This window comes from Urtica dioica, chromosome 4 (genome assembly GCF_054948205.1).
Source record: "Urtica dioica subsp. dioica isolate 48M chromosome 4, U.dioica_male_clone48M_v1_H2, whole genome shotgun sequence".
Lineage (NCBI taxonomy): Eukaryota > Viridiplantae > Streptophyta > Magnoliopsida > Rosales > Urticaceae > Urtica > Urtica dioica.
Window position 1 is genome coordinate 29,059,635 of NC_142759.1, and position 16,306 is coordinate 29,075,940.

At 41.8% G+C, this 16,306-nt stretch overlaps 2 protein-coding genes across 2 annotated transcripts; both read left to right on the top strand.

Annotated features, from left to right (window-relative positions):
* Positions 1-9,649: 9,649 nt before the first annotated feature.
* LOC149401456 (uncharacterized) lies at positions 9,650-10,500 on the top strand. The gene is made up of 2 exons (XM_089613472.1): positions 9,650-10,364; positions 10,472-10,500. The coding sequence occupies exons 1-2, from the start codon at positions 9,665-9,667 to the stop codon at positions 10,498-10,500; spliced, it is 729 nt and encodes a 242-aa protein (XP_089469598.1). The 5' UTR covers positions 9,650-9,664.
* A 3,521-nt stretch (positions 10,501-14,021) lies between these two features.
* Positions 14,022-16,163, top strand: HBP1 (SOUL heme-binding family protein). The gene is made up of 2 exons (XM_089611747.1): positions 14,022-14,401; positions 15,607-16,163. The coding sequence occupies exons 1-2, from the start codon at positions 14,118-14,120 to the stop codon at positions 16,025-16,027; spliced, it is 705 nt and encodes a 234-aa protein (XP_089467873.1). The 5' UTR covers positions 14,022-14,117; the 3' UTR covers positions 16,028-16,163.
* Positions 16,164-16,306: the final 143 nt, after the last annotated feature.

Genomic DNA, 16,306 nt, shown 5'->3' on the forward strand with positions numbered 1-16,306 from the left:
AAAATCTCCTTTTATAAGTAAATGACACATCATTAATGCTAAGCCAAGATGTCAATACATCTATTTTGACTAGCCACCTTTTAAATTGGTTTGATCACTCACATCCTTTCGCAGAGCCTCAAGGGAGGATTACTAGGGATTGAGCCTAAGTGTGCAACCAACCACTTAGTCCAAAAGGTAAACTTTGAAAAACAATCCCCCAAGGGGAGGCCTTGCCATCATCGTCTCACTCTCGGACGTAGCTCATTGAGCAATGATCGAAGCAATAACGCCTTGGAGTACTCCCATTTAAGTGAGGGTCGCAAGAGCGGCTCTTAGTCCCACGTTAATTGCTTCTTTCATTAGTGTTGGGGATCGTGGGTTACAAACAACAAGTATAACCCTCCCACTTAGTTTTTGGAGTTGGTTCATCGACTCTTATAAGTTCGGAAACAAATTTCCTAGTTAGAGAGCGACAGAGCGGACAACTAGAAGAGAATCCTAGATCGACATGTTCAGAGTAGTATTAGTGCATAAAGGCACAAGGTACATACTCGATCTTTTCCTATTTTCTATTTCCGGAAAGTGCATGAGGGAAGTGTGAACTTCAACTCTCTCGAACACTTGAAAGTTTGAGATTACACATCTTTTTATTTTTCGGCTTGTCTACAAGGAGACCTCCCACTCAAATTTTCAAGAGGATATAGATTTTGAACATATGTGATATAGATATAGTTTTGAAAATATTTAGAAAACTTATTTGATTTGGATGACAAAATATTTTCAAGTTTGAAAGTGAAAACGGTTTTTCAAAATTCAAACTAGTTTTGTAAAAACTCAATTTCAATTAAACTTTCAAAATCAAAACATTTAATCTCACACATCATGTTTATAATCATATGAAAAACATTTTTGCTCAAGAAAATTTTCTCATTAGAGTTCTATAACTCATGGTAGTGGGGTTTGAAAATCCGGATTTCTAAAAAACTGGAGTTTCGGAACAGTCGCGCACCTCGGAGTAAAATCGCCATATCTGGAGGCTCCGATGTCCTTTTGAGCCGAAACCGGTGGCATTGGACAGAGGACAGACAGAGCTTTAATTTGATTCAAAAATCATTAAATTTAAATTTTTGAGCAGAGAGTTATGCCACTTTTAATGCGGGTTTACTCCAGCTCGAAGAAAAAGAAATAATTAAAACTTTGGTCCTTTTTAGGTGCGAAAAAGAATCGAGTGTAACGGAACGTTTTATGAAGGTTGTTAAAGATTTTATTTGTGTTTTATTAGCAAGGTAATAACATGATATAAAATAAATAACAACAAGCATAAAACGAATACGGTAAATAAAAGAAACTAGAAAGACAAGGTAACTAGTCACAAAATTTACCGAAATTTCTCAAACCTTTAAAACACGTTTTTCAATATAAAAAATTAAAAACTTTTAGAACTGATTCTAATGTGTTTTAAAAACATTCCAAACTCATAGAAAATCAACATGCTTTTTAATTTAAAGGCAAGAGCAATAAATTAAAAAAAAAACTAAGATTACAATTCTAACTTGTCACAAAATTAGTAAACTTTCGAAAACGATTTTCAAGCTCATAATTTTAAAAACATGTACATGCATATCTTTGACCATAGTTCTGATACCATTTGTTGGAATCGATCTAGGGTTTAAGAAAATAATTAACGCTTCGGTAAGCGGCGGAATTTTAAAAATTTTCTTTTACAAGTAAAAACGGTTTTTTACTAACCTAGACAAAGAAGCAAGTACATGTAATTAAAAACCAATATGAGCTAAGAGTTTACTAACCTTTCTTGAAGCTTGAACTTTGAAGAAGCTTTTTGGAAAGTCTGCAACGCTCGTCTCCCCTCGCAGCACGTCTCTCTTCCTTTCCTCGGCACCTCGAGCAACCACGAAAGTTTCTATCACTAAATCACTCGAAATAAAGGAATTAGTGAGTGGGCACTTTTAAACACTACGACTTAAGAACAAGTCTTGAAGTCGCAGAGCTAAACACTAGGTCGAGTGAGGACCTAGGTTCCAAGACAAGAAAAAATCGAAAATAAACTAGAGAGAGAGAGAGAGAGGATTTTCGGCCACAAGTTCTAGAGAGAGAGTCTCTCAAATCTCTTAAACTTGGATGAATGAATTGTGAGGAAATGAGGCTCCTATTTATAGGAGAGGTCTCACTTTCAATAAGGTAGTTTCCTCTTCTATAGAATATCACATATTCATGAGCCAATTTCCTCTTTTCCCTATTGAGACACTCGGCCAACAAGGGCTTCTAGAAGCCTTGATTTGTTTCCAATTTTGTTCATGGCTTGCCTTTTCTCTCAACATGGCCGAAGTTCCTTATGCATCCTTATGCAAATTTGTTTCCTCTTTTTCTTTTGGCAAGTATCTAAATACATTTATGCACAAAATAAACTCTCCTATTTCTCTATAGGGTACGCGCCCAACATGTCTCTAGAAGGAGCTTCTAGAAGCTTCTTCATTTATTCATGAGAACATGAAAAAGGCCCATTAAGAATTTTCTATAAAACTCTTATGAAATGAAATTAATTCACGAGGCCCAATGATCAAGTCATGGCCGAGTGACATTAAGTCATCAAATGAACTTGTCAAAAAATTTATCGACATTCATTTCATCCTTTGTCTCAAAAGACAAAAATACCCTTTTAACTATTTTCATTCTTGTTTTGACTTAGCTTCCAGTTTAACTATTCCTATCGATGTGATTCGTGACAGTGACCTCATGGACCCAAATGAACAAAGCTTGAGCTAAACACTTGGACTCAAAAGTTCACAAACCTTTTCCAAGTTTAGCTTAATTCCAACTGACTCCACTAAAGAGCTGACACTGAAAATCTCTCGGTTCAAATGAATTTGTTTTCTACTCAAGAATTCGACCTAATTATAATGAGCGGATCCACTGAATATTATCTATGCTACCCTTCATGAATGTCATCAGCTAGTCGGGATTTACTAAATTACCACTTTACCCTTCTAGCTGTTATTTCCTCAACTCCTTTGTCGCTTGTGAATAAGTTAGAAACAATGTATTGACGAGGAGCTAACAAGTCACATTGTTTCATCCAAAAGAGTCGGGACTCAATTTGGACACTGGTCAGTTCATTTATTCACACTCCAAGGAACAAAGCATGAGGTGACATACATTGCATTTCAGCAATCTTGTACATGAATTCCATATCTATGAGAACTTCACAAAGTTACTCATGACATACTCACAACTTAGTACTTCACCAATAGGCCATGTTCGGAATCACATAGTGAGTCCGAACTCTGACTTTCTCAAATGAGAATACTAAGGTGTGAAATGGCATGTCTCATTTCAGGATTAAGGTAAGCATGATGCAATTCATACATAGTGACTTCGAGACATAAGAGGTTAAATGGTTTGTTCTTATCTTGTCTCTAGAAGTGCACTGGTCAATTCAGTACCTTCGGAAGATACCTAGAAGAACTATAGAGTCTCCAACTCTCAATGCCTCATAACCAGACATCATAGATTCTTCTAACAATCATACTGAGGTCAATAGTTCTTTGACCCTTAGATTGCGAATATATCGTTTTAAGCAAACTACGAAGAGTTTGTTCATGCAAATCTACATTTGTCTCTTCGTAAGTTGTTAAGTTTGTTTATGGACTAAAAGACAAAGGTTTTATCATAAAGCTTCAAACAAAGAAAGAATGAATAAACGTTTCAACTTTATTAATGAATGAATAGGCAATTACAAGCAAGAGTCTTCATGAGACTTTATTACATCAAATGTACAAAATAAAGATTACAACTCTTCTTGTGGGCACCATTGACAACACGACATCGTCCCTTTGGTCCAATTTTCCGAAGGTGCCTCCTTCCTCGATTTTGCACGGGAATATGTCTCCGAGTTGGAAGACGGTGCTCACCATCTTCCCCTTCCCCTTTCCATCCACACCTTGGATGTAGCACATTCTTGCCATTGATTGGTCTCCCAACATTATAACGATTCCCTTCTCGGTTGGGAATTTCATCATTAGGTGGAAGATGGAAGTTATGGCCATCAACCGATTGAGAGTCGGACGGCCTATGATGATGTTGTATGCTGATGGCTGGTCTACAACCAGGAATGACGGGAGGTCGATGGTACCCTCCGTCATGACCCTCTCCTCGGAGAAGCCGAAGAGTGGGATCGAGATCGGGTCGGTCTCAACCCGGTCAGCTTCATCCTATCCAAAGCCGACTTGAAGATGATGTCGGTAGAGCTGCCGTTTGTTGTCAATGGCGCCCACAAGAAGAGTTGTAGTCTTTATCTTGTACATTTGATGTAATAAAGTCTCACGTAGACTCTTGCTTGTAATTTCTTATTCGTTAATAAAAAGCTGAAACGTTCATTCATTCTTCCTTGTCTGTTTGAAGCTTTATGATAAAACATTAGTCTTTAGTCCATAAACAAACTTAACAACTTACGAAGAGACAAATGTAGATTTGCATGAACAAACTCTTTGTAGTTTGCTTAAAACGATATATTCGCAATCTAAGGGTCAAAGGACTATTGACCTCAGTACGATTGTTAGGAGAATCTATGATGTCTGGTTATGGGGCATTGAGAGTTGGAGCCTCTATAGTTCGTCTAGGTATCTTCCGAAGGTACTGAATTGACCAGTGCACTTCTAGAGACAGAATAAGAACAAACCATTTAACCTATTATGTCTCGAAGTCACTACGTATGAATTGCATCATGCTTACCTTAATCCTGAAATGAGACATGTCATTTCATAGCTTACGTATTCTTATTTGAGAAAGTCAGAGTTCGGACTCACTATGTGATTCCGAACAGGACCTATTGGTGAAGTACTAAGTTATGAAGATGTCATGAGTAACTTTGTGAAGTTCTCATAGATATGGAATTCATGTACAAGATTGCTGAAATGCAATGTATATCACCTCATGCTTTGTTCCTTGGAATGTGAATAAATGAACTGGCCAGTGTCCAAATTGAGTCCTGACTCTTTTGGATGAAACAATGTGACTTGTTAGCTCCTCGTCAGTACATTGTTTCTAACTTATTCGCAAGCGACAAAGGTGTTGAGGAAATAACAGCTAGAAGGGTAAAATGGTAATTTTGTAAATCCTGACTAGCGGATGATATTCATGAAGGGTAAACATAGATAATATTCAGTGGATCCACTCATCATAATTTGGTTGAATTCTTGAGTAGAAAATAAATTCATTTGAACCGAGAGATTTTCAGTATCAACTCTTTAGTGGAGTCAGTTGACATTAAGCTAAACTTGGAAAAGGTTTGTGAACTTTTGAGTCCAAGTATTTAGCTCAAGCTTTGTTTATTTGGATCCATGAGGTCACTGTCACAAATCATATCGAGTAGGAATAGTTAAACTAGAAGCTAAGTCAAAACAAGAACGAGACAAGTTTTACGAAAATTGTCTAAAGGGTATTTTTGTCTTTTAGGACATCGGACGAAATGAATGTCAATAAATTTTTTGACAATGTCATATGATGAAAAATGATTTAAAAAACCACTTGGCCATATTAAAGAATTTGGGCCTTGAGGATTAATTTCATTTCATGGAATTTTACTTGAAAATTCTTAATGGGCTTTTCTTATATTGTCATGAACAAATAAAGAAACATCTAGAAGCATGTTCTAGAAGGCCAATTTCGTGCATACCCTAGAGAGAAAGAGGAATTTATTTTGTGCATTGATGTATGAAGATATTTGCCAAAAGAAAAAGAGGAAACAAATTTCCTATACAAGGAAAGAGGATTTCGGCCAAATGGGTCAAGGGAGAAGCAAGATAAAAGAGGAAACAAATCCAAGGACTTGCTCCTATAGCTTGCACGTCCAAGATAGAGAAAGGGAAGCCAATATTTGCTCATGAATATGCGATATTCTATAGAAGAGGAAACTACCTTGTTGAAGGTAATCCCTCCCTTATAAATAGAGGCCTCATTCTCATTGTTTTCTCATTCCACATAAGTTAGAGATTGAGAGCTTCTCTCTCTAGACCTTGTGGTGGCCGACTTCTCCTCTCTCTCTCTCTAGTTTTCTTTCGTTTTTGTTTTGGCACCTAGGTCCACATTTGACCTAGTGTTTTAGCTCTTCGACTTTGAGACTTGTTCTCGAGTCGTCGTGTTTAAAAGTGCCCACACACTAATTCCTTTCTTTCTCGAGTGATTCTTGTGATAGAAACTTTCGTGGTTGCTCGAGTTCCCGAGGAAAGAAGAGAGACGTGCTGCAAGGGGAGACGAACGTTGCAACTTTCCAAAAGCTTCTCAACGTTCAAGCTTCTAAAAAGTTAAGTAAATTTATTATTTACATGTACTTGCTCTTTGTCTAGGTTAGTAAAATCGTTTTACTTGTTCTAAAGAAAATTTTTAAATTCCGCCGCTTGCTCGAAGCGTTAAATCTTTTCTTAACACTAGATCAATTCCAACACCGTTGTCGATCAGGATCATTGGGACAAGATTGTTAGCGACCGGGGCCGAGACGACTATCGCGTCATTGTGCGTTTGGAGCACTCGCATCGCCTCCTGATGGTGAAGAACATGGATTCGAACGGGGTCGGAGGCGGAGCCTCATACGTGTGGTTGATATGGTGCGCTATTTTCCCTTGGGAAAATTCCCGCACGTACTTCTTTCTTTGTGTGCTCGAGTCCCCGAACTCTGGTCCGCCCATGATTGAGCCCACAACGTGCATTTTCGAGCTCTCCGGTTCTTCATTCATCGTCCGATCAGTTACGGTTACCGTCGCCGGACCTTTCCTTTCCTGCCGCGGGCGTTCTCCGCTTGCCGCGGCGGTCCCGATCATTCTAAGGACGTATTCATTCAGCTTCTCGTCTTGAATGAGGGCTTGATCTGACGTTTGAGCTGGTAACATTCGGATGTCAGGTGCCCGTGGTCTTGATGGTATTCACAAAATTTACTTCGATCCCGCTTCGCGGGATCCTTCGTGAGAGGAGCGGGGCTTCCTAGCTTGTCGCGGTGTAGAGCTAGGATCCGCTCTTGCGGAGTGTTCAGAGGGGTGAATGCCGACAACTTTCGGAAGCTATCGATGTGCGAGGGTCTCGGCCCAGGGAGGGAGCGACCGTTAGGGGCCTGGCCTCCCTTGTTCCTCCTCTTTCGAGGGTCGGGGCGATCCCCGTCCTGATCGTCGCGACGGCGACCGCTCTGCCCTCCAGATTTCCGGTCGTCTCGACCGTCGAGGTAGTCCTCGATCCCCATGAAAGTGTGGGCTCTCGACATCAGCTCCGCCATGTGTCGTGGGACCTTTCCAACAATAGACTTGATGGCGTCCTTGTTGTCGAATCCTTCGACCTTGTAGCTTCGGCGAAGCGAGCTAAGTACTGCCTCAAGGTCTCGTCTCTTCCTTGCCAGATAGACAGGAGGTAAGTTTTCGACTTTTTTTGTGCCACGAGAGTGGCGAATCGAGCAAGGAAGGCCTCTCGCAAGGCCCGGAAGGACGAGATGCTCCCCGGTCTTAGGCTCCAGAACCATTCGAATCCCGACCCAGTGAGGGTCAGGCTGAAGGCTTGACACAGGGTGGCGTCCGACTGTCCCTGCATCGTCATCCATGTCTCGTAATGCTGGATGTGGAAGTTCGGGTCTATCCGTCCGTCGTAAGGCGAGATGGACGGTAGCTTGAAATTCCCCATGCATGGTTGCGCGAGGATCTGAGCGGCGAAGGGAGAGTACGAATCCTCGATCCCTCCATAGGGCCTCTGCCTTCTCGACTCCCTCATCTCGATGATCAGGTTTTGAAGGCTTTGGATCATCGTCACCATGTCAAGCCCGTTGGCTGGGCTGACCGCCGGGGCCGCGGAAGTCTCCTGTTGACGCTCATTGGATGCTTGATACCCGGCGTTGGCCTGAGGTCGGCCAAGAGCGGTGGCGGGGAGTGCATCCCTTTGGGAGTTAAGCCTTTGGCGGAGATCCTCCCCTCGAGAGTTTCTCTGCGCCGTCAGACGCTCCCTCAGGTTTCCGCTTGGCGAGGCGAAGTTGCCCTTGGCCGGATCATCCGACGGGCGCTTCGGCTGTCAGCCCCATCGTCCCCGAGGGCGGCCCTCTCCCCGGCGAGAGGCCGTGTCCGGCCGCCTCTTGAAAACGGGGGGGAAACCCCCGAGAATGGGACCGTGCATGTTGTCGCGCCGGATGGGATGGTCCGGCCGGGGCGTCTTTTGTCCTTTCGGACCGGGATTGGACGAGGTTGGGTGTCGCTTCATCGGTTCTTGACTCCCCCTCATAGTCGGGGTCGGAGTCGCCCTGGGCGGTCCTTTCCTCGACGTCATAGCTGAGAAGGTCGGCGATAAGCGAGCCATCAACGCCGGGACGGTCTAGGAGCTCGGTGAGCCTTCAAGCCGTGTCCTCTCGGAGCGCAGCCTCGGGGTCATTCGCTGAGCCTTGGGGCTGGCTCTCGTTGTCACGAGGCTGCCCTCCCAGGCGATGCGCGAGCCTTCTGAGGCCGTATCTCGAGCCCGTCGCCCGAGTGCCTGCGGAAGTAGTAGGAATTTGACTCATCTTTCAAGAGTCGTGAAGGTTGTAGGAAAAAGGATTGGAAGGGAGAGTGTCCACGAGGTCGGGAGGTCCCCTCCATCTAGCGCCAAAATGTTGTCGCTCGTTTTCGGACAACGATTTAGGAGCCCCAAACGGTTCGACCCGAGGCCGGACCAAGTGGTCGCGTTCGGGCTCGAGCATGTCGGACTTGGTATCCCAAGTCGTCCCTTAGCTGTCAATGTCCCTTGAGTTCGTCCAAACACCTTAAACGGAAAAGAGAACACGTGAACTACAAAGGGGAAACAGAGGGGGTGCCTCTATTTACCTCTCCGATGCTCAACATTATGAGGGTTGAGGTGGAATATAGAGGGTTTAGTGTTTAGAGGGCCGAAGCTTGAGAGAAACGAGTGAGGTACGAGTTCAGCAGCGTTTCAGTACTCAATTTTGGATTACCTGAATCAAGGGAGGGACCCTTGTATTTATAGACGGCCAAGGGGTGGTTTGAAGACCCCTTGGCCGAGTGGAGGACGAGTGGAGGTCGAGCCTCGGCCTCCCAAGCATCGGTCGAGCATTGGCCGAGTGGAGGACGAGTGGAGGTCGAGCCTCGGCCTCCCAAGCATCGGCCGAGCATTGGCCGAGTGGAGGCCGAGTAGAGGACTAGTGGAGGTCGAGCCTCGGCCTCCCAAGCATCGGCCGAGCATTAGCCGAGTGGAGGACGAGTGGAGGTCGAGCCTCGGCCTTCCAAGCATCGGCCGGGTAGAACGCCCTCGACCTCCCGGGCACCGGCTGAGCATTGGCCGAGTGGAGGTCGAGAAGAGCAAGCCCCAGCCTTCCAAGCATCGGCCGAGTAGAGCACCCCCGACCTCCCGGGCGCCGACCGAGCGTTGGCCGAGTGGAGGTCGAGTGGGGCGAGCCTCGACCTCCCGGGCGCCGGGCGAGCGAGGAGTACTCGGCCTCCCGAGCGCCGGCCGAGCGCTGGCCGGGCGCTGGCCGAGCGTGGCGCCCTTGGCTTCCCGGGTGCTGGCCGAGTCCCGGCTGAGCGGGCCGGCCTTGGGCCTTTCGGCCATGGCCCGGCCATCGGCCGGGTGAGGTTCCCCCGGGCTTCTCCGGACGTGGTCGACCCGGGACGGGCCGACAACAGAGAACATGATGATTGTTCTTGGCTGCATGGATCTTGACTTATCGCTTAGAATGGATAAACCGGCTTCTCTTACGGATGCTAGTTCCGCCAATGATAGACGGATCTATGAGAAGTGGGACCGTTCTAACCGAATGAGTCTTACGATCATCAAGCGCGGCATACCTGAAGCTTTTAGGGGTGCGGTGTCTAAACAGATCACCAATGCCAAAGATTTTCTTGCCGAAATCGAAAAGCGATTTGAAAAGAGCGATAAGGCTGAAACGAGCACTCTTTTAAAGAAGCTTATTTCAATGAATTTCAAGGGCAATGAAAACATAAGGGAGTACATTATGGAATTGTCTCATATTGCTTCAAAGCTTAAAGGACTCAAACTTGAGTTATCGGATGACTTGCTTGTCCATTTGGTCCTTATATCTCTCCCTCCTAAATTCAATCAATTTCAGGTCAGTTATAACTGCCAGAAAGAGAAATGGTCTCTTAACGAGCTCATTTCATTTTGTGTTCAAGAGGAGGAAAGATTGAAGCAAGATAAGACTGAAAGTGCTCATTTGGCAAGTACCTCTAAAAGTAAGAATCTCAAGAGGAAAACTGAGGCTGCTAATGATAAAGGTCCAGCACTAAAGAAACAAGCCCAACAGGAGCTTCCAGAGGGTTGTTTCTTTTGCAAGAAGCATGGACACGAGAAGAAGGAATGTTCTAAGTATCGCATATGGCGTCAGAAGAAAGGTACATTCCTTGCTTTAGTCTGTTCCGAGGTTAATTTGGCTTCAGTACCTAGAAACACTTGGTGGTTAGATTCTGGTGCTACTTCTAACATAAGTGTTTCGATGCAGGGTTGCCTAAGCTACCGAAGGCCAAGTGATGCCGAGAGACGCATATATGTTGGTGATGGCAAGTCGGTAGATGTGGAAGCAATTGGGCATTTTAGATTGTTATGAAGTACTGGTTATTATTTGGATTTAATAGATACTTTTGTTGTACCGTCGTTTAGACGGAATTTGGTTTCTGTTTCTTATTTGGACAAATTAGGATATTGTTGTTCATTTCGAGACAGTGCGTTCAGTTTATCTATTAATTCTAAAGTTGTTGGGACCGTTCACTTCTTATTTATGACAATCTTTATATGCTTGAAACTGTTGCTTCTTATAATGAAACCTTGAATGTGGAATCACGTGGTACTAAGCGCAAATTAAGCAATGAGAATTCAAGTTCTTTATGGCACAAGCGATTAGGTCACATTTCTAGAAATAGAATCGAAAGGCTTGTTTCCGAAGGAATTTTGGATCAAATTGATTTTTCAGACTTTGATGTATGTGTTGCATGTATCAAAGGAAAGCAGACTATAAAGAAGAAAATAGGTGCATTGAGGGAAACGGACGTCTTAGAGTTGATACATACGGACATTTGTGGACCATTTTCTACACCTTCTTGGAATGGTCAACAATATTTTGTATCATTCATAGACGACTATTCAAGATATACATACATTTTTATTATTCATGAAAAGTCCCAAGTATTGGACGTGTTCAAATCATTTAAAGCCGAAGTTGAAAACCAACTCAACAAAAGGATAAAGAAAGTCAAATCTGACTGTGGTGGTGAGTATTATGGTAGATATGACGGCTCAGATGAACAACGTCTGGGACCCTTTCCCAGATACCTAGATGAGTGTGGTATCATCCCACGGTACACTATGCCTGGGTCGCCCAGAATGAACGGTGTTGCTGAAAGACGAAACCGGACTCTTATGGATATGGTAAGGAGTATGATTAGTCATTCAACCTTACCAGAGAACCTTACTAGAATCACTCTGGGGAGAGGCACTCAAGACCGCAGCCTACATTTTAAATAGGGTACCAACTAAAGCCGCTGTCAAAACACCTTATGAGCTTTGGACCGGACGAAAGCCTAGTTTAAGGCATTTTTCATATTTGGGGTTGTCCTGCTGAAGCAAGGCCTTATAGGCCGAGTGAAAAGAAATTGGATCCCAAAACAGTAAGCAACTACTTTATTGGGTACCCTGAGCGATCAAAAGGGTAATGTGGAGAGGTATAAGGCTCGTATTGTAGCAAAAGGTTATACTCAAAGGGAAGGGATTGACTTTAAAGAGACCTTTTCTCCAGTTTCATCAAAGGACTCTTTTCGGACAATCATGGCACTTGTTGCACATTTTGATATGGAACTCCATCAAATGGATGTCAAGACGGCGTTTCTCGATGGAGACATTGAAGAAACAATCTATATGGTGCAACCTGAAAACTTTGTGTTGGGAGACCCAAAGAAGATGGTTTGCAAATTGACAAAATCCATTTATAGACTAAAGCAAGCTTCCCATCAATGGTACCACAAATTTCATCAAGTGATTCTCTCGTATGGTTTTGAGAGCAATGTTGTTGATGATTGTGTGTATCACAAGTCAATGGAACTAAACATATGTTCATGGTTTTGTATGTCGATGACATACTACTTGTCACTAACGATAAATGCATGTTGCATGAAACCAAGAAATTTCTATCAAATCATTTTGAGATGAAAGATCTTGGTTATGCCTCTTTCGTATTAGGAATCCAGATTTACCGAGACCATTCTCGAGGTTTACTTGGATTATCACAAAAGAGCTACATCGATAAAGTGCTCAAAAGATTTGGCATGTATGATTGTAAACCAGGGGACACCCCTGTCGCTAAAGGAGACAAATTCAGTCTCAATCAATGTCCTAAAGGAATTCTTGAGATTCAAGCAATGGAAAAGATTCCTTATGCTTCGGCAATTGGGAGTCTTATGTATGCTCAGGTTTGTACGCGTCCGGATATTGCGTATATTGTTAGAGTTTTAGGCAGATACTTAAGCAATCCAAGTATGGATCATTGGAAAGCAGCCAAACGAGTCATGAGGTACTTGAAAAGAACAAAAGATCACATGCTCACATATAGGAGGTCAGGCCATTTGGAGATCAATGGTTATTCTGACTCCGATTTTGCGGGATGCCAAGAGAGTAGGAGATCCACATCAGGCTATGTCTATTTGTTGGGTGGTGGAGCTATATCATGGAAGAGTGCAAAACAGACTCTTATAACTTCATCCACCATGGCAGCAGAATTCGTAGCATGTTATGAGGCATCCAACCATGGTATATGGTTGAGGAATTTTGTCACGGGGCTACGTATTGTGGAAGGAATTGAAAGGCCGCTTAAGTTATATTGTGATAATAAATCAGCCGTAATGTATTCCAACAACAACAGGAGCTCGACGAAGTCGAAACATATCGACATCAAGTTCTTAGTTGTTAAGGAAAGAGTACAAAGTGGACAGATTTACATAGAGCATTTAGGAACAAACTCCATGATAGCGGAACCTCTTACAAAGGGTCTACCACCGAAGGTCTTTCACGAACACACTTCTCATATGGGTGTTGCAGAGCTTCAGGATATCTAGATTCGGTGGGAGTTTGTTTATTTGTTTTATTTATGTTGTGTGCTTTATGTTCGCTTGGGTTGTTTGTAAACACACATATTTATTGTTTCTGATCAGATTTATGGTATTAGTTTATGACACTTTGCATATTCAGGATATAACTTGATCTCCTTGAAGTAGATCTGATAAAATTGATATGAATAGATCACATTGCATATAATTTTTATCTACCACGTATTCATGATTGATCTATGTCATTTGATTATATTGATGTATGTGACCACTGACGTGTTTAGTTGTGATTGATACAACGAAAACAACTTTGATCCTATATTGATGTAATTGATGGACGAGATTGTAATATGTCACACCATGATAATGACAAACATTTTCTGCGCGCTAAGGTTGACACATTTATTTTATACATATGTAGTCCAGTGAGAGATTGTTATAATAATTTTGGGACTACTAATGTCATTAAATAAATGTGTTGGGTCATTATTAATTAAGTCAAAATTGATGTGGTCTAATTTAGAATAAAGTTTGTGACTTAAAGACATATTTGTCATGAAGTTATTATGTGGTTACCATAAATGCTAATCTAATTTGATGAGGGGCCAAATTAGAAATAAGCAATAGTTATTAGTAAATGTCTAACAGTTATTAATAACAGGGTAAGTCCCTTAATTGCATAACGTACGATCTTTTCTTGTATCCGCATCAATAAAAATACTCCAGACTCTTAGGCAAACTGCAATTGAAAGACCATCACCTTTGGTATTTTCAATCTATGAGATTCAGGTACGCTTCCGCTATTAAGATCTTTAGTTTTGGTTATCTTGAATTAGGATTAAATTAGGGATTGAAAATCCTAACATGAACTTTCCAAACTTTTGTTAGTAATTCTGGTTTCATCTCATCCAAGCCAAATTCAGTCCACACATTTGTGCGGACAACAGCATAACACACATACAAACGCCCTCATTCAATCTCTTTATCACATTAAATACACTCACCAACCAAATCGTATCTCAATTCTCAAACTAGGAAGAAAGAGAGAGCAAAATGGCTTCTTCAAGCGTGTTTAGGCTCTCATTAATGGCGACTCTGCTCTCGAGCTTTGGCTCTGATCACCTGTGGCCAACAACACAACAACATATTAAACAAGGCAGTCATGGAGGTTTGGCGATATTTCCACCGACGTGTAAGCGAATAGAGTGTCCGAGCTTCGAGACGATTCACGCCGGCGATGGCTTCGAGATTCGTCGGTACGACTCTTCTATGTGGGCCTCAACTTTACCCATTGAAGACATCTCTTTGGTTGAGGCCACGAGAACTGGATTCTTCAAGTAAGTTCTTCTCACAGCTGATATATTCTCACTCATTTATTCCAGCTAGAAAAGAAAATATCCAAGAAACCGTTGAGATAACAATTTGCTAATGGTTATGCGACTCATGTATGAGTCCGACTAAATTAGGTTTCTCTACAAATCCTCATTTATGTATCTTAATAAGAAATAGGCTTTTTAGAGCATCTTTTAATGGTAAGCAAATACCATATTTGCTTAACTTACCACATAACTAATTTAAACTACAACTAATTTAAGCAAATTTGTTTTTTATTTTGTAAGCTAAATCACTCTCTTAGCTTAATTTTATCCCACATATCAATAATTAATAATTTATTATTATTTTATATTCAATTCTCACTTATTAAATAAAAAAAATAAAAAATTGGTCCATTTAATTTGCTAAGCTAGTAGTTTAGTTAAGCAAAGTTGCTTAGTTAAGCTAAGAGATAAAGTGCAAAATAATGGTAAGCAACTAGCTTACAACTTTTGTTAATTGCTAGCAAGTCCTCACATTTGTTAAGTTACAAACCATTAAAGATGCTCTTAGTGCAGTGTCAATTTAGTCTTTAAATAAATTTTGCTGGTGTCAAACTTCTTACAAACTAAAATATCTCATTTCTGATTTCAAAATGTATTACAAATACACACAATCTTGCTCTAAGATTCTAAAATAATTTCTTTTATTTAGTGCATGAGTGGCTAGATTACAAATTCATTAGTATTTCTTGCTTATAAAATTGACAAGCTCATTAAGTTTACAAATATATATGGAAGTTCCTTATGTTTAAGATTTCATTAACAAAAAAAATTAAGTAATTAATACTTGTTTAGAAAAAGAATTAAAATATTACTGTTCAAGGATTATTTTAATTGAAAAATTAACTTAAAACAAAAATAGAAAAAATTTATAAGCAATTAAGCCACATCAAACTTATTATTTGCTAAGTATCCAACGTATTAATAATTATATTTAATTAACCACTAATTCTATTAATTGTAATTAAATTGACAATTTTGTTCAAATATCTCAATTAATAGGCAAGAATTATTTGGACAAAATTGTCAATTTAATTGTAGTTAATAGAATCAGTGGCTAATTTACTAGACGAGACGGCTATTATGCAAACATAAAGTTTCTATATGGCTATGCAACTATAGAACTCAAAATAAAGTTCTTATCATCCATGTACTTGTTGGCACAGGCTATTCAACTACATCCAAGGAGAGAACAGCAAGAAAGAGACGATCGAGATGACGGGTCCGGTGATGACAGAGGTGTCCCCGAGCGACGGGCCGTTCTGCAAGTCGTCGTTCGTGGTGAGCTTCTACGTCCCGAAGAAGAACCAGCCCGACCCGCCATCCGCAACGGGCCTCGTCATCCAGAAGTGGAAGCCCAAATACATGGCCGTCAGACAGTTCGGCGGCTTCGCTGACGACTACGGCATCGGAGTCGAAGCCGCGGCGCTGCAGGCCAGCCTGGCGGGGACCACATGGTCCGACGCCATTGCAGAGAGCCGCGGGAAAGACGGTGCTTCGCTCTACTCCGTGGCTCAGTACAACTCGCCCTTCGAGTTCGAGGGCAGAGTCAACGAGATTTGGATGATGTTCGACATGGAAGACTGAAACCACTGATGATAGTTCATCGGTGACTGTTCTGTCACTCGGTACACTTTTTTGTTTTCGAGTTTTATGGCAAATTGTGTCACTGATGATACACTTTATTTTAATAATACCAATGTGCCCACTGCAGTAGCTACAATGATATTAGCACTAAGGATTGAAAAATCCCCGAGTTTCGCAGTGGAAATGGCGTTTAATTCGTTTTGCTGTGAACAAGATAAATTGGTTGCAATTCCAGCAAAATCTACGGGAATTTCTATAGTTGACAAAATTTTCAAAAAA